Genomic DNA, 23,234 nt, shown 5'->3' with positions numbered 1-23,234 from the left:
ATCTCATAGGGCATAAGTGTGGCACACTAATCGTCGTTTGAACTAGACAGTTACTTTTTTTCCTTGTTACATATGTTCTGAGATTCCTAAGCATAGCATGCGGAGTTGAGTCTACCTATTTTCTTCTAATCATAATATCGCGTTCTACTAGAAATGGCGTGGTTCAGGCGAGATTCGCCAAACACAATCACGTAAGTTGACAATGAAGACTGTGATTCCAACTCAACAGTGCTAATTTGCCGTATAGAGCATGGGATTACAAGTTTGTGCTCACAGATGAGCACTTGACACTTGAGCAGATGAACCCGAAGAAACAAACATGGGACTATCTGGGAGAAAAGGCATTAAATCGACTAAACGAGATATCGCCACCACCTCCGCGAATTTCACCAAAGAAATCAGAGGGGAATGAGCCTTTTCCGGACGAGGAGAAGCAGCCTGCACCAGACGTCAAACCGAAGAGAGATCTTTATGCGTTACTTCGCGACCATGCTGAAGAGGACGAGGTGTTGCAAAATCTTTGGCAGCAAGTCAACACCGTGCCGGAATGGGTAGACTGGGACCAGATCGCTCGTGGACAGGATGTTTTCTATCGATATGGAGGACCGGTTCTTACTGGACTGGCATATCAATCTCTTCTCGGTGGACTTGGTGCAGCTCGAGTGACCGAGGTCTTGTCACGGACTGGTGGATTCGCCGTGGATGTGGCAAGAAACCGTCTGTTCGAAACCACACAGTACTTGCTCCAATGCACGAGATCACTGGAAGGTATTCAACCCGGTGGAGAAGGATGGGCCGCCACGATAAGAGTGCGATTATTACACGCAACAGTGCGGAACCGCATCATGAAATTGGCAGAGACGCGGCCGGAATACTTCGATACGGCGAAGCTAGGAATTCCTATCAACGACATGGACTGCGTTGGTACCATCGTCAGCTTTTCGAGTGCCCTCATCCATCTTTCTTTACCACGACAAGGAATCTACCTTCGCCCACAGGAAATAGAAGACTACACTGCGTTGTGGCGATACATAGCCCACGTGATTGGCTGTCCTACTGATGGTCTCCTGGAAACCAAAGAACAGAGCAAGCGCATTCTTGACATTATCATGATGCACGAGATTGCACCCACACGGACATCGCAAATCCTTGCCAATAATGTGATTAGGAGTCTGCAAGACAGAGAGCCGGGTTACGCATCAGCAGATTTCCTGGTGGCAGGAGCACGATGGTTGAACGGAAACCAATTGTGTGATGCTTTGGCACTGCCGAGGCCGAGTATGTATTACACGGCCCTCATGGCTGGCCAGTGCATATTCTTTGCCTTTTGGTGCTACTCAAATCGTATGAACAAGTCAACAGACAAAAAGAAGCTGGTTGTTCTGCGAGACATATTTTGGAAGATTGTCGTCAAGGGCGGATTGAAGGGTGAAGAAACATCGTTCGACTTCAAGTATGTGCCGGAGTACAGCATCATGACAGAAATGGGTGGTGACGACAAAGTCAAGTTGTCGAGGTCGGAGATCGAGGTCGCAAGTCTGAAGTGGTTGTTGATGGGTGTGGCGGTCGTGTCTGTGGTTGGCTTTGTGGTCACCAAGGTCGGCTTCATGAGTGCGCGTCTTGCGACCTGGGGCATCAAGAGTGCTTGGAGCGTTTTATAGAACCAGTATCATCTGGTAATGATCTGGCACTGACTTTGCATAGCTCAGAAATCAGAACCAGTTCTATCATGCATACCTCTGTGTTGTGATATATTTGCTGACGGCAGTTGCTCACGGTGTCGACCACCTTACAGGGCTATCTATAAAGTAAGTTGCAAAACGCACATTGTTATGAGAAGAGAGAGGTGATCGAAAAGGTGCTTGCCGGGATTTGCGGAGTTTAGCTTTGTTTCAGGGTTCTGCCTGGCGGTCTGAGGTCAGGCATGGGCGAATTATGTCGAGACTTTCTCATTCTATAAACAAGACAACAACCAAATTCTTACAACTAGATGCAGCGTTCATATAGATGTCCTTGCTCTGTGCGAGCTCTGGAGGCATTTGTACGAGATGTCGCTGGCCTCGACATTCGTCAACGACGCAACTTTATCAGCTTCAGGAATCTAAGCACCCGTTCGACACTGCAGATGCGGCCTTCTTCGATGCACTCCGCTATCCCTCAAGCACACACAGTCACTCGATCTCTCGATGACACTTTCGTACCGTTCGAGTCTACTACTACTACTACTCTTGGACAATCACATACAACGCAAAATGCCCTTTCGCAGTCGTCGTCACTTACAACACCTCCGATCGACACATCAAACACACCGGAGCCGTTCGACCCAGATGAAGAGCTTGGAAGCATAGAGGAGTTCGAGCCTGAGATAACAATACATGAAGAGCATGCACAAACTGAAGCCGACCCGATCGTACGAGACGCGCAGATACAACATCTAGACCTGAAGGACCGAGACCAAGCGATTGATGCCATATTCTTCCCAGACTTAGTCGCGCACACACCATCCAAATCGAACGACTTGCAGACTCTAGGCCAAAGGCTCAATATATTCTTCTCACCTACAACAGCACAAAATTATCCTGGCAAGAATGCTCGCAAAAAGGCAAGGAAAGCAACACAAGTTGTAGGTGCACAGCCGACTCCACCTAAACGACCAATCTCGAAATCAAAGACCAGAAAGGAGCCGGCCCAAACACCAGAGCTCGACGCAAAAGCAAAGGCAAAAGCAGACAGAAAGGCAAAGCGAGCGGCACGAACCGCAAAAGTCCAAAAGGCAGTCCTGGAACAAGATGCCGAAGATGAAGACACAATCGATATGGCCTCTTTGATCGCATCCGCAACAGGTCCTAAACCTCTTTCCGAAGCAAAGGCAAAGAAAATAGCAATAGCGATAAAGGCCAGAAAAGCAGAAGAAAAAGCTGCCAAAAAGGCTGCTATGGAAAAACTCGTCGAGCAGCAGGCAGCAGCCAAAGAAGCTCAAAAGGAGCGTAATCGCAATAAAGAGCGCTGGCAGGTTGAGAAAGCAGTGCTGCAAGAGAAATTCGGAGAACAAGGTTGGAATCCCAGAAAAAGGATTTCTCCAGATGCATTGGCTGGTATCAGATCTTTACACGCCAAATCGCCAGAGACGTTCAGTACACCTGTATTGGCCGATCATTTCAAAATCCCACCAGAAGCCATTCGCCGGATCCTAAAGAGTAAATGGCAACCCAATGAAGAAGAAGCAGAAGAGAGAAGAGAGAGATGGGAGAAAAGAGGAGAAAAGAAATGGTCAGAGATGGCCGAGCAAGGTATCAAGCCACCCAAAAAGTGGAGAGAAAGAGGTGTAGGTAAAGTTGGCCCTGGAGAGGTGCCGCCGTGGAAGCAACCTGGCAAAGCTGGCGAACGATGGATTGAAAGCACAGATGCGGATAAATTCGTTGTGGCTGGAGATCAGGTGGCCGAGGAAGATATGGATGAATTTAATGATGTTGATATTGCATCTAGGATTTTGTAGATCGGAGACGATTCGGTTCTCTACACATAATCATGATTCACCTCATCTCCCTAACGAAGTTTGCCTTATTCCATAGTATGACTCGAGCAAAGGAACAACAACATGTTCATGAGGCAGGGAAGAGCCTATAAGTCGTCTGGAAAGTGCGACCGCTGACTGAAGTCTGGGAACACGACTGGGTCCACGGCTATGGAAGGCAGAAAGGATGGAGGAACATGAATTGGGCTAAATGCCTTCTATGACGGAGCAATACTCGAGTGACCTCGCTCAAAGGTGGAGGATGGCGAAAACAGAGATTAAGGATCACCAAAATCGGCATTTCTGTATATGAGTCTGTCGTTCTCTTCTATGTGACATGGAGTGTAACTGCAAGACCTAGATCAAATCTCGAGACCATCAGTTTTGGCCTCTTGCCCATCGACTCCGGTTCCCGCAACACCATACACACGTATAGGTACTGCGACTTCGAATGTCTCGGCGATGAGTCGTTCTTTCGCAATCCTCACGACGCCTCTTTCATCCCTGCCGACTTCTTCCAGCAGATCGTCTTCTTCCTTCTCTGGTGTCAATGCAGATTCATCTTCCTCGGCGCCGACCTCGTTCTCTTCAATGCCCAGTCCACGGACTGCCTTTGGCCGTACTCGAGCTGTGACAAACTCGACCCTGACACGCCAATCCAGCTGCACACCCGTGGTCTCAAATGTCGGCGTGGCCGTGGTGGGAATCTCAAGTCTAAAAGACACTTTGCGAGCAAATAGTACGCCTTCGCTAACATGAGCATGTATCTTCCTCGTGGCGCGCTGCACGGATGACGACGATCGTAAAGCTAGGCTAGGATCCACTCGTTCGGTCGTCTCGAGCCATACATTGATTGCATAACTCGGAATTTGATCTGTTACAGACTCGGTATCTGATGTAGGTGGGGTAAAGTCGATAGTCCCCGTAATGGTCTCGCCTAGGCGATAGGCTGGTCGCACAATTGTTACTACTGCAACAAGCTGGCCGCCTCGAGCTATGGTAAAGCGATTACTAGATTGTGTGAGTTGTTCTGACGATCCTGAAGAAACGTTTGACCTCAGAATAGCCATGTCTATAGCCTCTTTCATGTTGTTTGGCGAAGCTTCGTCCGCGGAAGACCGCCTACGTGCAGGCTTTTCGGCGGTGGGTGATAGTAGTGCACCAGACTCTGACTCTGGATGTGCGAACAATTTGTCTGCGTATGACAAGAAGTCATCTAGAGAAGTAGACGACAATTTTCGTTCTGAGGGTGATTTCGTTGAAGGAAATTGCGGATTTGACCCGCTAAGCGCGATACTTTGGCTTCTAGCCTTGTCGCTCAGTAGTATGTAGGGAGACATCAAATCATGTCCCAGAGTTTCTCCTCGATCTAGAGCAGTGTGAGAACAACGTCAAGGAGCGCGATGGGATGACTTACTATTGACACTGCCAAGCACCCGAAAGGGGATCTCTAGATGCTTGACCTGCTGTTTACCTCCTGGCCTCTGTATGCCGAGAGTTAAGTGATACATGACCTTGATTGCCCGGCCTCTATGAGACGGTGGTAGTCCTCGTGGTAGGCGGAAGCGGTATGAGTAGCTTTTGGTCTCTCCTGGAGCAAGTCGCAGATCGACAAAGAGAATGGACTGAGGAGTGCTGAGCAATGGGATAGTCTTTGAGCTTGCGACACACCGCATCTCTTTGATACTGCTCATTTCACCCCCGCCTAAAAGACCACCTAGACTCTCACCAATGTTGCCCCAGCCAAAACCAAATATACCACTCTCACGCTTTGATTTCTCGACACCGACCACACCACCACCTCCTTGGCCCCCTACGACACCTTTCCGTTTCACATCCTCGAAAGGCGCCTGGTTGACCAATGAACCGTCTAGTATGAAAGAGCCCATGGTCTGAACGTAGCCCATCATAAGAGTCTCTTGCGTTTGAGTTGTAGGCATACTCGTAGGCGGAGCTTGTGGATTGCGTCCGTTGTGAGGCTTGGGCAGGATCCTACTTGGTGGCTGTGGGGCAGCATCAGACGACACGGTCTCGGACGAGTGGTTTGTCAAGGAGTAGAAATCGCTGCTAGTGCGAGGGGTATCGTTCGTACCGGCCTCAGATATGATACGAGAAAGCGGGTTGGCGTAAGATGCAGACGCGTCTGGAGGTTTTGGAGAGGAAGAATGCTGTGGTCTCTGTTGCGGAGCCGGACTTCTAGGAGGAAATTGGAAGTCGGGCACAGGAGATCGGCCAATTGCAGGAGTACCTCTTCGGGAAGCGCCAGGAGATTCTGGAGGAAATGAGAAGCTAGGTGGAGGGAAGGAAGCGGACGAGGCGGAGGGATGGCGTGGCGGAGGCATCATGTGCGATGCAGAGGGAGGCCTCTGCGGAGAGGTATTCGTAGGAGGAGCATGTTGAGCAGTAACGGGCGAAGGAAAGTTGAAGGCAGGAGTGCCTGGGGCAGTCCGAATACCAGAAGTGCGACGAGTCAGCGGAGGGTGATGGTCTTGTAGCGGAGAAGGGTTCCTATACGAGCTGAAGGACAAAGACGGAGCCTGGTATGAGGGAGCGCGCGAGAGGACCTGCATACTGGCCGAGCGGCCATGGCCACGAGCAGGAGGGCGACGCGACGTCATTGGCGTGTTTGAGAGCTGGTCGCTGCCCATTGAGATGATGGACAGAGAGCGGCCATGAGGAGCTGCATGACGGGCTGTCGTTGTGGTCGTGTTGCTGGCGGCATGACTGGGCAGTCTGGCATGAGCGGGCGATGGTGGAGGGTAGACACTGAGAGAGAGGGCGGGTCGGTGTCCTCGCGATTGCGCCGACCTTGATCCAGCTACCGATGGAGCCACAGAGGGTGCCGTCGAGAGCTGCTGCGTCGAATGCGTTACCGTCCGCTGTCTCTGTGCAGGCTTGTGTCTTGCCTTCGTCGTGTGCTCATGCCCTGTTTGTCGCGAGCCGTCGTCGCATGTGTTCTTGAAGCTGATGATGCATTCAATCTCCTCGCCCGCGAATACGCTGTTCTCCTTCCACTGCACGTACGCGCGCACTTTGGACCGAGTCGCCATACCTCATGCTGCTAAGCTGTCTAGCTGGAGAGCCATGTGTTGTTGTCTCTGTTTGATTTTGGGTGCATGCTTAGTGACTTGCTGTTCATCTCTCCACACTGCGTTTAGGCCCGTAATTCCGTCTATCCTCGTCATCAATATGCGACACTCGAGCAATGATCTCTGTGACATCAATATCGTCTTAAATATACATTAACCATCTATCATAATCGTGTACACCAGTCTCTTCCATGCGTCACTTGCCATCCACAAAGCCCGGTTTCGACGGCCATTCCCAAAAAGCCTGCAATGCAAATGCCGCCTGAATCCGACACCGATGTTGCTCCCAAGCTGAACTCTCGATCTTCCTCTGCCACTTCTTCTCCAATTCTGCGGAACGTGCTGACATAGACAATTCCTCCGAGTAGTCCTTCCCAGAAAGTGATGGCAAAGACGAACCAAATATTCGGTAGAAAGGGGAACATGGCATGCGCTGCCAGAACTATCAAGTTGAGGCATTGCAGCAATGAAGGAAGATACAGCGCGTGTATCCTGATGAACGGCAACGATGAACGGGAAATGAACACGCCAAGTTGGTAAATAGCGTTGTAAGTTGGGTAAAAGGAACGATAGTGCTCAAAGGGTGTTTGGTCGAGCGGGAAAAGCAAAGTAGGGGCGACGCCCTGGTTGATTGTATACTCTGCCACGTATACAAGGAGTAGAGGTAGCATGCTAGTTGAAGGACATCTGGGTTCAGCTTACCTGTCGAAATGTTCACTGCTGGATTGGAACGACTTACTATGGAAAGAAGAGGCTTCGGGCTCGCGCAAAGTTTGCCTTCAGATTAAGCCATGCGTCGGTGCTAACAGGGCCGTGACTAGACTTGGGGGTAGATGGCGCTTGCGGGTCGTCGAGGCCATCACTCAGGAGCGATTCGGTATCAGGGTTCACGTCTTCTTGAGCAGCGGCGACATAAGCATGGTCCTTGGACTTGAGCACGTGTTTGCCCGGCAGCAGGACGAAGAAGCTGAAGAGCATGATGACAGGCAGGAAGGAAAAGGCGAGCAGGCTGGATCGAACGCTGAAGCCTAGGGCTGTGGTGAACAGGACATATGCACCCGACCCAACTAGGCCGGCACCGCCAGTCCCAGATCCCCAAGCAGCAAGACTGAAAGGGCCGTAGAAGTGTGTCAGGCCTAGGAAGCTTAGTTCACCTCCTCCACTGCTGATCGAGGCCAGTATTACTCCTAGCATCTTGACAGTGATAGAAGTAGCATGCACATCAGAGCCTGGCGAGCCCGGGCTCAGAGCAACGAGGAGCATACCACATGATGAGAGGGCGACAAAGGCAAGGATTCGCAGGTTGTAGGGAATTAGGTGAATGTAGTACGGGGCGGTCAGCTTGACCAGAAAGGAGGGAACGACGTCGAAGAGCAGGACAAGCGACTTTGGTACAGCAGGACCAACGAGGTCTAGAGCACTGCTGAGAATAATCACGTAGAGAACATTGTTTATGAGACCTGGTTCGAAGGGTTAGGTACGTGTGTCGAGCGAGGAACAAGGGGCCAGGGGTGAGGGCGCGCACCAAACAACCAGAACGAGGCGACGACGCGCTTGTCGAGACGTTGCACCATGGTAGACAGACTGAGACGAAAGCGAGCAGCAGAAGACGAAGGAGTGCCTGGCAGAGGGAGCATGGTCTAACGGGGCTCTAGACAGAGATATGCACGTTGTCAAGAGTGGAGCCCTAGCTCTGTCGGTGACGCATTGCAAAGTTAGTTTCGAGTNGCGGNGGGCGNGAGCCAATGTCTCGCGCGAATCGCTGCTTGAACAAGGAAGCAAGCTCAATTGCCCCGACCCTCTCACAATTCACATCTTCGTCTTTGTTTTTCTTCGACTCTCTCCTGCCAAAGCTCGTCGCCTGCTCAAGTCTCTCTCTATACCTCAAGTCCAGTAGCAGTGCAGTATGCACAAGTCTGCATCCGTCCATGGTAAGGTGCACCTGATCTAGTGGTCGAAATGTCTCGGACTAACATGGATTCTTCGTGTCAAGATGGATAATCGACTGCCACAACCCTCGTCCCAGGCATTCGCGGCCTCGCATCCCCCAGGCTCGCAGCCCTCGTCGTCGTCGCATACTCCATATCAGAGCCAAACGGCGCAACCGCCAGTACAAATCCCCTTCTCGGACCCGTTTCATCACACGCGCGACCCGTTCATGCCCTCGTCGACCCAGCACAGTAGACGCGACAGCTACAGCATTGGTCCCGGCGGGGCGTCTACAACACCTACAATGGGCGCACCGTACGAAAGAGCTTGGAGTACACAGCCACAGGCACCAGGTATGACAATCAAGTCTTTGTTCTCGCTGTCATGCTGCTCCCTGGCTGGACAGTTAGCATGACAGCTTGAATCATAGGGTTCAGCAGCCACCCGACCGTGCACCACGCGGATCTTGCGGGAACTAAAGCAAATGCTAAAGATTTTCTGACCACCCCGGATTTAGCTCATCACCAACAACCCGCTCCTCCCCATCAACAACACACCCAAGCGACCCATCCTGTCCATCATCCGCTCCCACCTTCGACGACATCTGCTTCGGCCCCATCCTCTGCTCACATGTCGAGTGGGCCCTTCCCTTATGACTCTGCGCGTCGTCGCTCTGTAGGCAGCGAGCGCTATCCCGGAGGCATGTTTGCTTATGCCGTCAAGCTTGCCATGAAGAACATGGGCTGACTTTTGTCGCAGCGCCGCTCGATCCCCCTCCTCCACCACAAAATTCTTACCCACCCCGTAACATGCCGCCGCCTTCTCCGACCTCTGGGCCTGCGCCCTCTGCTTTCTCCATGCCTGCGCCGCGCCACACCCCGTCCGCCTCGCCTTATGTTGGCTCGAGAGAACTGCCAGGCTTCAGCTCGCGACCCGGCACGACCATGTCCATCTCCTCCCTGATTGGCGGTGACCAGTCTCGACATGGCAACCACTCTCCAAAGACTGTCGCAACTGCGCCATCGCCGCCGATGAAGCCTATACACACCTCGTCTCCGCAAAGAGCCCGTTCCGCCAGCACAAGAGCTCCAGCTGGCCACTACCCGCGACCACACAGCCCTTCCATGATGCAGCCTCAGAGACCTCAAGAGTCAAAGTCTCAGCCATTCAACCAGTCCGGCATACATCAACCTCCTCACATGCTACAACACAGTGCCGCTCCAGGCTTCCGTCCTTTCCCGTCATCTCCCTCGTCGGCCCAGCACGAGGACCATCACCAACATCCCGGCCATGCGCCGTCACGTCCGAACAGCCAGCCCATGCATGCTCACCTGGACCAGGAGCTACGAAACAGACAAGACATGCACGATCGCCCTCCGCCGCGCCATTCTTCCGCATTTCCACCATATGTTGATCCCATGGGCAGACCTGGCGCATCCTCGCAACCGCCTTCGAGACCGGACCTTGAACGGCCGGACCTTAATCTACACGGACACTACCAACTTCCTCACGCCATGTCATACACAGCGCGCTCTACACCTGCTCCTCCTCCTCAGACATATGGTCGCCTCAACTTTGGTCCTGCGCGAGAGGAATACCCTGGCTTTTTCCGTCCCGCAGTACAAATGCCGAGCAGAGAAGAGATGGAACAGCGCGGTGTGCACAATGAAATGATGGGTCGACCCGAACACCGACACTCACCTGCGATGAACGGCATGGATGACAGACAAAGACCCAACGCTGCGCATTATGCAATGTATGGTGTGCCGGGCTACGAAGCAAGAGAAGGAGAAGAGCATCCGCTACAGCGAGCCTTCCTAGGCGTCGCATCCGAGATCAGACACAAGAACGGACGGTCATCACCGCTACCGCAGGCTGTTCAAGGAGTGCAATCACGACACATCGGTCCCGGAGCAGATCCTGGCGTCAAAAGTGAGTTTGGTCGAATGTTTTCGGGTCTAGGCAGCGGTGTTGGTAGTAATACTCCCACAGCCGGCATCGCAACCCCTTCACGTGGAAGCCCTGCTAGACAGGCGGACGCCAACGAAGATACGGAGAGCAGAAAAGCTCGCAGCAGATTGAGGGAAGACAACCGAGAAGACAGTGACAGCGTGGATGGTAGGAATACTCCGACTGCTAGCCAGAGAGGCAGCAAGCGTCCGAAGATATCGCATCAGCCACCGCACCACCACCACCATCACACCCACCCACACCAGTAAGTTCGAATGGTAACACTTCTTGGACGACCACGCTGATGCTGACAAGACCCCCTAGCCACCATCATCATCATCACGGCCTGCCTGAAGAGCAAATGCCTCAGGGCCCTGCTCCCTTCCACCCTCTCCGTTTCCCATCCAACGCCAGTACTCCACAGCAATCTGCTGCTACTGCCGCACATCACCATCACCATCATCACCATCACGCCGTTCATGCCCATCCACTTCATCACCATCACCACAACGCGAGACCCCCGCCTATGCCTTCAGCTCGCAAACCTCAAACTATCGTTTCCAACCAAGATTTACTTGCGTCCATCTCGACCTTGCCACGGAAACATCTTGGAAGTCAAGTTTACTCTACTAAATTCAGCGTACCTCCGAGGGAGTCCAACCCGCTCGACTCCAAATATCATTTCAAGAGCTCGGTCAAGCCAATACCTCGTTTCGAAGGCAAAGACAACTGTACGTTCACCGTCCGTGTACCACGCGCCTACCTCAACGGGCCAGATACGACTGACGAGGAAAATGGCACTGTTGCTGGCGGCTTGGAGGAAATATGCAAGACGCGAGCAGTTTGGGGTTCTGACGTTTATTCTGACGATTCTGACCCCGTTGCCGCCGCTGTTCACTCTGGCTGGATCCGTGGCGACTTTGGCGAATTCAACGAGGATCTTCGTGAGCTGTTCGCCGAGCAAGCCAACGATGCTTCGGAGACTCCAGAGCTGGGCAGGGTCGTCACTGAAAAGCCAAAGGCACCTCTGCGCACACTGCCACAGGCTGACTTGCATATTACGCTACTCTTGCTGCCTGCACTTACTCACTACATGGCTTCAACACAAAATTTCCTGCGCTCTCGCGAGTGGGGGTCTGATCACGATGGCGTTAGCTACATGATCCACGCTGTCGAGTTTGTGGAAGAAAGCACATCGAACAGATTCACCGAGCGCAGTGCAGCGGCCAGACATCAACGTATCAAAGATGACTTGACACGCAGAAGTGAAGCAGCGGAGAGTCTGCTCGGCTTGTTGCAAGGCTCTAGAGGGAACATGACACCAGCTAGTTCGAACGTCTCTGTTGGTGCTTGAGGCGTGTCAAGCGTTTTGGAAGTCTGTGAGGCATATCAGTAGGATAATATAAGATCAAAAAAGCAGATAATGTCATCAAGAAATTATCAATCTCAACTCGATCTTTGGAACAGCGAGAGAACAGCTGAGTGTGTCTGTATCTCTTGCCAGAAGTCAGCCGTGCGAGTTAGCTGCATTGAGTTAGCGCGGGTGTCGTGACTGCTGCTTTGCGATCAATCTCACGTGCTGTGCTTTGATTCTCGGTGGCTCACAGCACAAATGACAGGCCACGTCTACTGCACGATATCCACGGTCCATCTTGCTCCTCGATGGTTCGCCACCTAGCTATTATGAGACCGAAGTCGTGATGGTAAAAAGCGCTGGCGTTCTCTGTGTTGACTGTAGTACAAGCACGTAGATCGGTAAGCATACAACTCCGTGCTGGGGCGATTGCGTAAGAAGTCTACTAACGGAGGTAGCACTGATACTGAGAATTAGCTGCAGTGTCTAGCTGCATCCATCTCGTAACATTCACAGGACGATATCTCTTCGTATCAGCATTGCAAGGAAGATGACAAGAGTCAAGAAAAAACTCGTGAATCAACTACCATTACAAGTTAGGAATGATGTAAGTCTGTTATCTATGTCTACACGGTACCAGGCGGGGCAGCGGCGATGGCCTGCTGGACCAGATCAAACCCTCGCTGCCCATCTAGTCAATCCTCATCCATACTGACATCAGCCTCTTGATAGCTGACTTTAGCCTTGTTGGCTCGGCCGCTCGACCTTGCTCCAGCACGAGCCGGTCGCTTTGCAGGTGCTTCGTCTTCTGAAGCACTCAATTCGAGCTCTGAATCTTCACTTGTGGGTGGTGTGACTTCGGTTTTTTCTTCCTTTTCCTTCTTCACTTTTGGTGCAGGTGCTCTGCGTTTAGGTGCGGGTTTTGGTGCGGCTGCGGCGGCTGCGGGTGCAGTGGCCGCTGCTGTGGGAGGAGCTGTGACGGTGTGGAGGGCGTCGGATTTGGCTCTGGCGGCTGCGGCTCTTTGCTTGAGTGCCTCTTTTGCCTTTTTGGTTGCTGTAGTTGCGGCTTCTGCTGCTTCTTCGTCTGATTCGTGCTGTTCCTTTACGGCAGCCTCGAGGGCGACGGCGTCGGCAAGTGCCTTTTTCTTTTGTGCTGGGGTGACTTTCTTTGCTGATCCGGGGGCCTTTGGCTTGACTTCGCGCTTTTTGGGACGGAGGTAGTCTTCCATGCCTGGTGGCCAGTAGACGCGACCTAAGGGACCGCCCATGCCGACTTCTTCTTCGGGTATCAGGGCAAATGTCTCACAGTCTACTACGGAACCTGCATCATCTTCCATCTCCTCGTCCTCGTCCTTGACCTGCTTGCCCTTCTTCTTTGGCGTCGCCTTCTTCTTGTTGGAAGCCTGTGTGGCCGCTTTGTTGTCGTCTTCTCTAAAATGCGGTATCACCTCGCTGAATGTATCGTAGCCAGGAAGCTTGAATGTCTTCATCAACTCAAAGACAGCCTGTTCTTTATCCTTTGCCTCGATCATGAGATCCATATCATCCGCACAAGGCGGTAGGGTGGCCACGCGCGGGTTGTGCTTTCTTCTCTGTGTTCCAGTAATGGCAGCAGGGGTGGGTTCGGAGTAATGCATCTTCTGCTTGATACCCTTCTTATCCCAGGTTGCCTTGATGGGAGGGTAGAGGTCGCAAATGTCTTTCGTACCCTCACGCAATTGAGTAGAGTCGAAGATGATATTGTGGTGATGGTAATCAAGAACCATAGGGATGTTGAGTTCCTCACAGATGGGGAGCAGTTCGTGAACTGACCAACTAACATCGTCGTTCTCGAGCACCAATCTGTTCTTGACTGACTGAGGGAGTGTCTTGTAGTTCTCACGGAACCTGTCCAGAGTTGCTGCTCTGTCGCCGAATACACCTCCCAGATGGAGGATCATCACAGCATCTCTGTTCTCCTGCTCAGGAAGGTTCAACAGCGAGAGCATTTCGTCGTGGTATGACAAATCTCGGATGGCATTGTCGATGACTGACTTGCGTGGTGATCCTAGTTGGGTAAATTGGCCAGGATGGGTAGTCACACGATGACCTAATTCAGCGACGACCTTGCCGACTTCAGCCAGTACTTCTGATGCGAAAGGTGCAAGCTTGTATCCATACTCCTCGTGAGAAGCAAAAGGGAACATCTCGCTAGACAGACGCAAGAACCTGATGCCGTACTTGTGGTTCCATCTAAGCATCTTGATGACATCTCTGGCGTTAGCCACACCAAGCGCTTCCACATACTTCATGCCTCTTTCGATGCTTGCAGGCTGCTCACGATCCGGACGGTTCTTTGTTGGATGCTCGGGCTCATTTGGGTCGCGTAGTGGATGTCTATGTTCTAGAATTGAAGCAATGCGACAGGTACGAGAAGCAAAGACTGGTGGGTTGCTGTATCGAAGATAGGTATTGAGACAAGCCTGCGATTGTTAGCCACGGAGATTCATCTAGTATGCAGTCTGAAACGTACATAGCCCAATCTGCCCTTCCAAGGAAGAGGGAGGTAATCACTGTTCACGGGAGGAGGTCGACGCGAAGCCTCGTTCACCGCAGCCTCGTCGGCCTCCTCTTCGTCTTCAGCTTCCGGGTCGTCCATGTCATCCTTGGCTGCTTTCTTCACAGGGGTCTTTTTAACGGGTGTTGCTTCAACAGCTACATCGTCATTCTCCTTCTTGACAGCAGCACCTGCTTTGGCTCCGCCCTTCTTGGTGTTCCTCTTCTTGGCTGGGGGCGTGGCATCTGGTACATCTGACAGAGGCGACTCTGATCCCGGCTCTGACTTGATAGGTCCAGGAGCTAGACGCGTGTCCACATCGCTATCTGGCGAAGCACGATATGCATTCGGCGCGTCGATGACTTCAAGATTCTTCTGAGGATTGGTAACATTTGGCGGCGGAGAGGGAATCGCAGCAGCGTTCCTCTTACGTTTGGCAGCAACCATTGTACTCTGTGATAGTCGCAAGATAGGTGATGATCTGAGAGGGACCAGGAATGGGCTGTTCTTGTACACAAGGGACCTCGCAGTAGTGTTGAGAAGAGTCCGAAGCATCAATTGATTGTGAGGAAAGGAATATGAGGCTCAAGACAAGAGTTGGAGGAAAACGACGATACAGAAGATGAGGCTGATGAGCTAAACCTATCTGCTAGTTACCCTATGACGATGCTTCCTTGCAAATCGTTAGTTCGTAAGATATGCAGGACGAGTTGGATCCCTGGATCGTCAATTGATCGATGATGATGTCACAGATCTGGCGCTAACGGGCGACGCATCGCAATAGATCTGCTTTCTCGCTAACGGGATGACCCTGGTCTTGTGATGAGGAGCAAGTAAAAGTATCTACATGTACGAAAATTCCATGCAAATGCTCAACTATACTTCTGCAATGATTCCAGTGAGTTTTGCGCGCGTTCCGAATCCCACTGTTGCTTTCGAGGGCTGGTAGGTCGCAATTTGGTCTTGGCTGTCTACTTCCAGAATTCGTCACCAGCCAAACACAGTGACAAAACAGAGAAGGCTGAAAGCGAACATTGAAACATTTACACATGAAGTATATTGTCACATTCTATGTAAGGGGTATTGGAATCATCAATGCATGTACTTCTTCAGACCTCTGAGTCTGTCCTTGGCCTTGTCAAGCACATCGTCGTTCTTGCAAATGGCAAATCGCAACCAGTCTTGAACGATGTGTGCATTGTCATCGGTGAAGAACTCTGTGGGAGGAATGGCAGCGACACCAAGCTCCTTGATGATGAAGTATGAGAGCTTGAAATCACGGGGACGGCTGGCGACATGATCAGGGAATGGGTAGTCCTCAGGAAGCTTGACCTTGGACATGTTGACCAGGACGAAATAGCCGCCTTCGGGATCAGAGTAGGGAAGATTCAGCTCATCGAAGATGGCAACGAAACGATCAATCTTGCCTCTCATCTCGGCCTTGGTCTCGTCCCAGAAGCCATGCTTGTCTGCCTCCTCAAAGCCGATAGCGGTGGCTTCTTGCAGAGGGCTGACACTGCTGTAACAAATGCGAGTGTGAGCAGCACTGACAGGTTGGATGAGATGCTCTGGACCGATCAACCATCCTACACGCCAGCCTGTACAGTAGAAGTTCTTGCCTCCGGAACCCACGGTAAGAGTGAGGTTAGCGATCTCAGGAGACAGAGTAGCCATACGGGTGAAGGGAGTGTAGTAGAGACGATCGTAGACTTCGTCGCTCAGAATGATGATGTTGTGCTCGACGCACAGGTCACCGATTGCCTGCAGCTCGTCCCTTGTGAAGACCTTGCCAATGGGGTTGTGAGGAGTGTTGAGGACAATCATGCGGGTCTTGTCGTTGATAACAGCCTTCAGCTCGTCCATGTTGATAGACCAATCTCCAGCGGAGGTGGTCTGTGTAGCACCCTTCTCGGGAGGATGGAGGGGCACGTAGACGACCTTGCCGCCGGGCATCTGGATGTTGTGGATGTACTGGTCGAAGAAAGGTTCGAAAACAATGACTTCGTCGCCAGGCTCGACAAAGCCCATGAAGGCGGAGAGCATGCCCTCATTTGCGCCGGTTGTGATGGTAACCTCTTTCTCGGGATCCAGAGTACGGCCAAAGAATGGAGAGTATGCGTCTGCCAGAGCTTTCTTCAGACGAGGTCTTCCTTTTGTGGGCGAGTACTGGTTGCACTCGACTCTGTCCAGAGCACCTTTGGCGGCATCAATGACGAATTGGGGAGGGTTGTAGCCGAAGAAGCCTTGTCTGTACCGAGTCAGCTGCTGGTCACCGTTTTGGATATTTCAAGCCACGCACCCCATGTTGACTACATCAGACACCTTGGAAGAGGCAGCTGCTTCATTGACAATAGACCAGACATCCTGCTTCTGACCGGCCACTCGGGCTGCGGGCTTGAAGGGATCTTTGCGCATCTTCGGGCTAAATGAGGTGAACTGTCGAGCGGTATTCCTGACGGAGAATGAGGTCGGAGCAAAAAGGCTTGATGCACGAGACAGCAATCTCATGGCGATTTGCAACGTCAGCTTGCTTTCTGTATATTATCTTACCCCAGATGTTTGTCCCCCCACCACCGAGCACGACATCATCACCGGTACCGGATCAGGCGCGTCGTCTCGAGAGCGGCTGTTCGTCTCGAGAGCCTAAACGCGTCTCCTCTGTTGACCGCGTCTTATCAAGTCATGTAATTGTTAGACCACATCCCATGTCATCACAGCAACTCGTCGATTGTCCGATCTGTAGCAAGCCCGTCAAGGAGCTCAACATCAATCGACACATAGATTCTGCCTGCCAATTTCTCACCGGTCATTCACCTCCTCCAACCCAGCAAATTGCACTAAAATCTACTCAGGTCGCAAACTTCTTTCAGACGCCGGCTGCCAAGCGTAATCTAGGTGTTTCTTCCTCTACGCAGTCTGGAAGTACTGCTGCACCAACGACTCCCTCTCAAACCCCCACTGCAACCCAGAAAAGACCTCTTGAAGATGTCAAAGCAGAAGATGTCCAGCCACTACCCAAGAAAGCCAAAAATGTCAATCTGGAAAAGGCTGCCCCGCTGGCTGAGCGAATGCGACCGCGATCACTGGATGAAGTCCAAGGTCAAGAGCTCGTAGGCCCAAAAGGTGTCTTGCGCTCACTGATCGAATCAGATCGTGTTCCGAGCATGGTGCTATGGGGTGGCCCTGGGACCGGCAAAACCACTATTGCTCGACTGATTGCAAAGACGGCAGGTACTCGTTTCGTCGAGATTAATAGTACCTCTTCGGGCGTCGGTGAGTGCAAGAAGTTGTTCGCTGAGGCTCGTAACGAGCTTTCTCTCACTGGCCGGAGAACAATCATCTTCTGCGACGAGATTCATCGTTTCAGCAAAAGTCAGCAAGATGTTTTCCTAGCTCCCGTGGAGAACGGTACCATCACCTTGATCGGTGCCACGACGGAGAATCCGAGCTTCAAGGTCATCAACGCGCTTCTCTCGCGATGTCGCACATTCACTCTTGCAAAGCTGGAAGATGAGCATATCACTGCTATTTTGAAGCGTGCTCTGACCCTCGAACCTCCTACTACGTCACATGCGGTCGAGCTGTTGGAAGGAGACGATCATGCACTGCTCAAGTATCTTGCAAGCTTCGCCGACGGAGACGCACGCACGGCATTGAATCTTCTCTCTCTCGCTCTAGACCTGGCTAGTACTCCTGAGACTACTGTTGAGATCATAAAAGAGAACTTGACGCGAACGTTAGTATACGACCGTCAGGGAGATCAGCACTACGACACAATCAGTGCATTCCATAAAAGTGTTAGAGGCAGCAATCCTGATGCCGCGCTCTACTACCTCGCTCGAATGCTACAGTCGGGCGAGGATCCTGTGTACATCGCACGAAGGATGGTAGTCATGGCTAGCGAGGATATTGGGGTAGCCGACAATACCCTCCTGCCGCTCGCAACAGCTGCTTACACCGCCGCTAAGGAAATTGGCATGCCGGAATGCAGAATCAATCTCGCTCATGCAGCAGTAGCTCTTGCCGAAGCGCCAAAGTCTACTCGTTCATACCGAGGACTTGGCGCTGCATATGCTGCTTTATCAGAGCCCGGCATCGCTGGTCTCCCTATACCCATTCACCTCCGCAATGCTCCAACGAGATTGATGAAGGAACTTGGATACGGCAAAGAATACAAATACAATCCCGACTACAAGGACGGAAAGGTCAACCAAGAATACTTCCCTGATAAGCTCCAAGGCAAGGTATTTCTTCCAGACAACCATCTGGGGGAGAAGATTGACCCTGATTTACCTCCGGACGACCTACAAGAGCAGAGTCAAGCACCTGAGGGGGACGAGTCTGAGGAGCGTTCAGACGATGGCGATGAAGCTTTTGACGATAATGGCTACAATGACAATGGAGGAGAAGACGACTTCGAGGATGGTGAAGAGCGCATACTCAATCCTGACGGTGAATGACAATGAGGGCTTGGGACGGCCAATCCCGAGCACCAAGATCAGTGATCAGTCAAATAGCGAGGGTGCAAGATAGAGGTCTGTAGCGATCTTCTCGTGTACATAAACCAAGCATTGAACCAAGCATGACTATATAATTTCGCCAAAGATCCATATCCAGATTTGCTACAAAACATGAATGATCATCCTAGTGCTCGACGAAGATCGCAAACCTCCTATCTTCGTCGTCCTCCTTTTCCTTCTGCCATCCCAAATAGAATCTCAAACCTTCGAACACACCCATTCGTCTCAAATCTCAATCCTCAAGCCACTCCGTACCCTCCGGAACGACCTCTCTAGTCACGATTTCCGAATCAGCCAACAAGCTTGCCACACCTGCTATTGAACAAGGATTATGTGGCAGTACCTCTCGCATATCCAGCAAGAGGTAAGTGGCAATGGCAGAAGCAGCGAGGAAGCCTAGGATCACTTGCAAGGCAATCTTGGGAGCAGAATTCTGCTTCAATCTCCAGCGAGGTACGTCGTTTATCCTAGCCAGAATGGTTGTGTTGGGAACAGCGGTTGTGTCACGCATATTCGCCGAAAAAGCTTGAGCCATGTAGTCGCCATAGAGACGTTGGCTGGATTTGATGAGAAGATCGCGGCTTGTATTGCCTTGATCAACGAGATCAGTGACGCGAACTCCACTCTTGCCTTCTATAATGGTGTCCAAAAACCAATCGAGATTGCTGTATCCTGGATCGCCGCCCGGAGGCGCTGGCACGGTCCCTGTACTTGGGTTGGTTCCATTACCGAGACTGGTGAGGAGAGTATTGATCGACCATTCCCAGACGTCGTTCGACGTGGCGGGGTTCTGAATTGTCGTGACAGTAGATTCGTCAGGTTTTGGGGGCATGGTCGTGTTTATAGACGTGTCGGGAATGTTGAAAGTGACGCTTGTCATCACCATCTCCAATCTTTGGAAGCACATCACAAAATGAAGATCAGATTTGCAACGACGTGAGTTCTGTTTCCCATCGTTTGGTTTCGCAAGTCTGATGAACCCATGACAATGCCGAAGGATGGACAAGAGTAACCTCCAACGTTCAGACCGTCGGCTACAGTTTGACAGAGGCCAGTACTCGAAGCGAAGATAGCTCCATCGCCGATGACTTCTCCTCCATCGACTTCCCACTGAAGCACTGGTGCTTGTCCAAAACAATTGGGAGTATAGTCCTTAGGAGCGTAGAAACCCTGTTGCCACAGAACTGATTTAGCGTTGGTTATACCGTGTAAGCAAGGCGGCGGTATGGACATCTCGACATGGAGCGATACCATGTCTATATACTGACTCTGCGGGCCGAATCCGCCGTCTCCACGCGGTACAATGACGTTCACACTGTACGTCTTGTTCAGGATAACATCACAATCTAGTCTCGCTCGATATGCTGGGATATCAACAGTGACGATGCCTGTCTTCTGGCTGGACTCTGGTAGCTCATATCTGTTGAATGGCAGATCATTGTAAGTCCAATCAGGAGAGGAAAGTCCAGACCACTCAATCGAACTGGTTATGGCACCGGCATTATTGTCGGATATGGACAAATTCTCCCGGACAAAGTCGAACCGATCGATTTGTGTCATGTTGGCACTAGAAGATCCAAGAATTGGCATCGCAGTGAAGAGACCAGAGACGATGATTGTGAGGAACGCAGCAACCAAAACCGCCAGGAGACTGACGGAATGTCCGAGATCGAGATTTCTCGCCGAGACAACCAGAGCATGCAACGGCATCTTACCAACCAAGTCTGTGGATATAGAGGTTGAGAATACGTTACCCCTCTTCAACCTCGAATAGGGCGAGAAGCTAGTCGCAGAGGCTTGAATACTGGTGAATAAGGCGGCCACAAGAAACATGACGAGAGCTGGTAAGTAACTAGAGAGGATGCGTGAATTGACTGCTCCGTTTGGGTCAACCGTTGCGAGACCTTATCGTTTGTCTGAGCGATGCTGTAGTATCTCGAGTATACCGATAACGGTTAAAGGGAAAGCAACGGCTAAACCAACAAACCATTGTTTTGTAGATAGTGGATGCCACCAGGCAAACACAGGCTTTGGCTTTAAGGCCATACTCTTCTCGGATAGCACCTCGTGTATCACATCCACAGTGAATGAACGTCCAGAATCCATCGGAAGCTTACTTTCGAATGAGTAGTCCTCCAGTACTTCTTGTAGTTTACTTCTTCTGCTTGCACCACGGTCGTCGAAGAGCTTGATAATGGCAGGGTTGGCAGCAAGCAGTGTAGCTACTGCAGATATCGAAAAGGGATCTCGCGGCACAACATTCCATGGCCTGCTCAGCATCACTATGACGACGAGAAGACAGAGAAAACCAAGCGCTACCATCATCAGAATGACTGATAGAAGTTTCACTTGTAATCTGTTCTCAGAGTAGCGAAAAGACCCAACGACAACATCGTCTGTGGGCTGCATCATGCTCTCATACACAAGTTGAGCAGCGACTCCATTCCAGACATTTGAACCAATATCGCGCAAAACTGTAGGATCCATGAAGGCTTCTTGCCTAGAATCATTGTTCGCGGCGCCGAGGAGCTGGAAAAAGTTCGGAACATTGGTGTCCAGCACATAGTCTTCCCCACCAGAGCCTATATACATTCTGCGGACCGCTGATACGACTGCATAATTCATGCTGGAGTCACTTACTCCTGGAAGTGGTAAAGAAGACTCGTTGATCATCATGGCATGGACCAGATCGCCCAAAAATTTCGTACCGATTGGGAAGTCGACTTGATACATGTTCAGACTGTATCGAGGTCGACAGAGCACAGCAGTAACATTTTGAATCCACCATAGCGGTACGTGGCTTTGCCATTTACTGCCCATATCCTCGGCAGCAACTAGCCACCGCAAATCGGCCATCGTCATCAGGATACGTTGGTCTGGATAATCGCTGTGGTCCGGTAACCTCGTCGGCCAACCACTAACGTCGACTCCATCAGAGCAGGTAACGTTGGTCATTCGGCCTTGGAAATTTTGTGTCGCTTCTGCGTTGTGATGAAATCCATGGCTTGATGTTTCGGCAACGATGACACTTTTTAGCGAACAATTGCCGGCATTGATATCAGCAACGAAGAAAGATCCCAAGACACTATACCACGGCAGACTAGCACGGCGTAGCGTGCTGTTGTCTACCTGTACGATCTCGCAGTCTAGATCGGATGTAAAGCCCTCAACGGCTGCAGAATATATAGTGTCATCCGGTAACGAAACTTGAGGGCGGAATCCTTGCACAGCCAGGACCCGTCCCAGTACCTTTTGGATAGGGAAGACTCTGCGTTCGAATGCCGTAATAGACAACTCCTGGTGTTCCAGTCAGATTGTCAAGCTGGAAGTCTGTAGCGTTGAATGCCGAACTGATCGAGAAGGGGTTGCCGGCCTTCGACACCCAGGTAGGCTCTAGAGCAATCAAGCCTGTAGAAAGCACAATCTGTCTAGTATAAGCATTCGCCTATCAACACACAGTACTCTTGTGAAGGTGAGGAGGTTTCAGAATAACCTACAATGAGTTTGAGGAGTAACGTGCCAGAAGTAGAAGCGACTACAGCCCAGTGACGGTTCTTGAGAGCTTCCAGAAGATACATAGGCAGTGCTGGCGATACGTAATCGAGCAGCAATGTCTTCTTTGCCGAAGAAGGACCACCCGCTAGCTCCTCTCATGGAGCAAGCTGTCTGTTCGCGAAGTCGACGTTTCTCCACAAGCCTAGAACTATTGTAAGTACTTTTCAGATCTATCAGCTTGACATCAGAAGAACAAAGGTTGATAGTGGTCAGGCTCACGAGCAGTTGGGCCATACGTCCAAGCATAATGCCGCGATTGAACCTGTGTCGCCAATCCGTTGTCCGCGACCGAGACTTCGTACAAGACCAAGATGATCACAAGCAGCACTAGAAAAGCACCCAGAAAGGTCGAAAGGACACTGAGGTGAAGCCATGTGGAATTCCACATCCTGGGTCGCGGACCAAACTTTTCGAGCAAAAACTCCTTATCTCCTGTACGTAGACTGTTTGAAGAGCCAGAGTTTCGCAAGTCATCATGCGTCGCAATGTTCTGCATCAACGACTCTTTACCAGGCTGGTTGTTGTCCCTGTCGCCAAGTTCACGTAACTCGACGATGTCATCTGCCGAATTATCGTGGAAAGATGCGGCTTCGCTCGAGGCAGTCTCTTCCATGATCGTGATACGCTGTAGGCGGTCCTGCGATGGATCGTCTGCATTGGAGGGGCAGTAGTCATCATGGTCGGGAACTAGGTGCCCCGTTAGTATTGGACGTACTGACATACAAAGTATAGGATTACTGTGAGAATAATCTTGGAGGCTTTGCGTATGTAGAGACATGCTTATCGG

The 23,234-nt window shown here is 51.4% G+C and overlaps 9 protein-coding genes across 9 annotated transcripts; 4 read left to right on the top strand and 5 right to left on the bottom strand.

The window, feature by feature from the left end:
- The first annotated feature begins 61 nt into the window (after positions 1-61).
- On the top strand, positions 62-1,798 carry AUEXF2481DRAFT_42367 (uncharacterized protein). The gene is made up of 2 exons (XM_013486138.1): positions 62-191; positions 248-1,798. Exons 1-2 carry the CDS (start codon positions 154-156, stop codon positions 1,659-1,661), a joined length of 1,452 nt encoding a protein of 483 aa, XP_013341592.1. The 5' UTR covers positions 62-153; the 3' UTR covers positions 1,662-1,798.
- A 192-nt stretch (positions 1,799-1,990) lies between these two features.
- AUEXF2481DRAFT_31589 (uncharacterized protein) lies at positions 1,991-3,496 on the top strand (the record flags this gene model as incomplete). The annotated part of the gene is made up of 1 exon (XM_013486096.1): positions 1,991-3,496. One exon carries the CDS (start codon positions 1,991-1,993, stop codon positions 3,494-3,496), a length of 1,506 nt encoding a protein of 501 aa, XP_013341550.1.
- A 380-nt stretch (positions 3,497-3,876) lies between these two features.
- On the bottom strand, positions 3,877-6,564 carry AUEXF2481DRAFT_7086 (uncharacterized protein; the record flags this gene model as incomplete). The annotated part of the gene is made up of 2 exons (XM_013486050.1): positions 3,877-4,883; positions 4,932-6,564. The coding sequence occupies 2 exons, from the start codon at positions 6,562-6,564 to the stop codon at positions 3,877-3,879; spliced, it is 2,640 nt and encodes an 879-aa protein (XP_013341504.1).
- A 777-nt stretch (positions 6,565-7,341) lies between these two features.
- Positions 7,342-8,240, bottom strand: AUEXF2481DRAFT_31587 (uncharacterized protein; the record flags this gene model as incomplete). Its single annotated transcript, XM_013486095.1, has 2 exons — positions 7,342-8,063; positions 8,129-8,240. The coding sequence occupies 2 exons, from the start codon at positions 8,238-8,240 to the stop codon at positions 7,342-7,344; spliced, it is 834 nt and encodes a 277-aa protein (XP_013341549.1).
- Positions 8,241-9,341: 1,101 nt separating this feature from the next.
- Positions 9,342-11,836, top strand: AUEXF2481DRAFT_31586 (uncharacterized protein; the record flags this gene model as incomplete). Its single annotated transcript, XM_013486094.1, has 2 exons — positions 9,342-10,747; positions 10,807-11,836. 2 exons carry the CDS (start codon positions 9,342-9,344, stop codon positions 11,834-11,836), a joined length of 2,436 nt encoding a protein of 811 aa, XP_013341548.1.
- A 695-nt stretch (positions 11,837-12,531) lies between these two features.
- On the bottom strand, positions 12,532-14,474 carry AUEXF2481DRAFT_67959 (uncharacterized protein; the record flags this gene model as incomplete). Its single annotated transcript, XM_013486186.1, has 2 exons — positions 12,532-14,298; positions 14,349-14,474. The coding sequence occupies 2 exons, from the start codon at positions 14,472-14,474 to the stop codon at positions 12,532-12,534; spliced, it is 1,893 nt and encodes a 630-aa protein (XP_013341640.1).
- Positions 14,475-15,464: 990 nt separating this feature from the next.
- AUEXF2481DRAFT_47709 (uncharacterized protein) lies at positions 15,465-16,787 on the bottom strand (the record flags this gene model as incomplete). Its single annotated transcript, XM_013486161.1, has 2 exons — positions 15,465-16,620; positions 16,672-16,787. 2 exons carry the CDS (start codon positions 16,785-16,787, stop codon positions 15,465-15,467), a joined length of 1,272 nt encoding a protein of 423 aa, XP_013341615.1.
- Positions 16,788-17,077: 290 nt separating this feature from the next.
- AUEXF2481DRAFT_67891 (uncharacterized protein) lies at positions 17,078-18,832 on the top strand (the record flags this gene model as incomplete). The annotated part of the gene is made up of 1 exon (XM_013486176.1): positions 17,078-18,832. The coding sequence occupies one exon, from the start codon at positions 17,078-17,080 to the stop codon at positions 18,830-18,832; it is 1,755 nt and encodes a 584-aa protein (XP_013341630.1).
- Positions 18,833-19,124: 292 nt separating this feature from the next.
- AUEXF2481DRAFT_31582 (uncharacterized protein) lies at positions 19,125-23,225 on the bottom strand (the record flags this gene model as incomplete). Its single annotated transcript, XM_013486093.1, has 8 exons — positions 19,125-19,778; positions 19,829-20,616; positions 20,658-20,818; positions 20,880-22,065; positions 22,142-22,300; positions 22,390-22,617; positions 22,667-23,134; positions 23,171-23,225. The coding sequence occupies 8 exons, from the start codon at positions 23,223-23,225 to the stop codon at positions 19,125-19,127; spliced, it is 3,699 nt and encodes a 1,232-aa protein (XP_013341547.1).
- Positions 23,226-23,234: the final 9 nt, after the last annotated feature.

This window comes from Aureobasidium subglaciale (assembly GCF_000721755.1).
Source record: "Aureobasidium subglaciale EXF-2481 unplaced genomic scaffold scaffold_18, whole genome shotgun sequence".
Lineage (NCBI taxonomy): Eukaryota > Fungi > Ascomycota > Dothideomycetes > Dothideales > Saccotheciaceae > Aureobasidium > Aureobasidium subglaciale.
The sequence above is the reverse complement of the archived record's forward strand: the minus strand, read 5'-3'. Positions and strand labels throughout refer to the sequence as shown.

Coding starts and splice junctions, on each gene's coding strand:
- AUEXF2481DRAFT_42367 (XM_013486138.1), top strand. CDS start 154: ATGGCGTGGTTCAGGCGAGATTCGCCAAACACAATCAC. Junction 192..247: donor GATTCGCCAAACACAATCAC/GTAAGTTGACAA, acceptor TTTGCCGTATAG/AGCATGGGATTACAAGTTTG.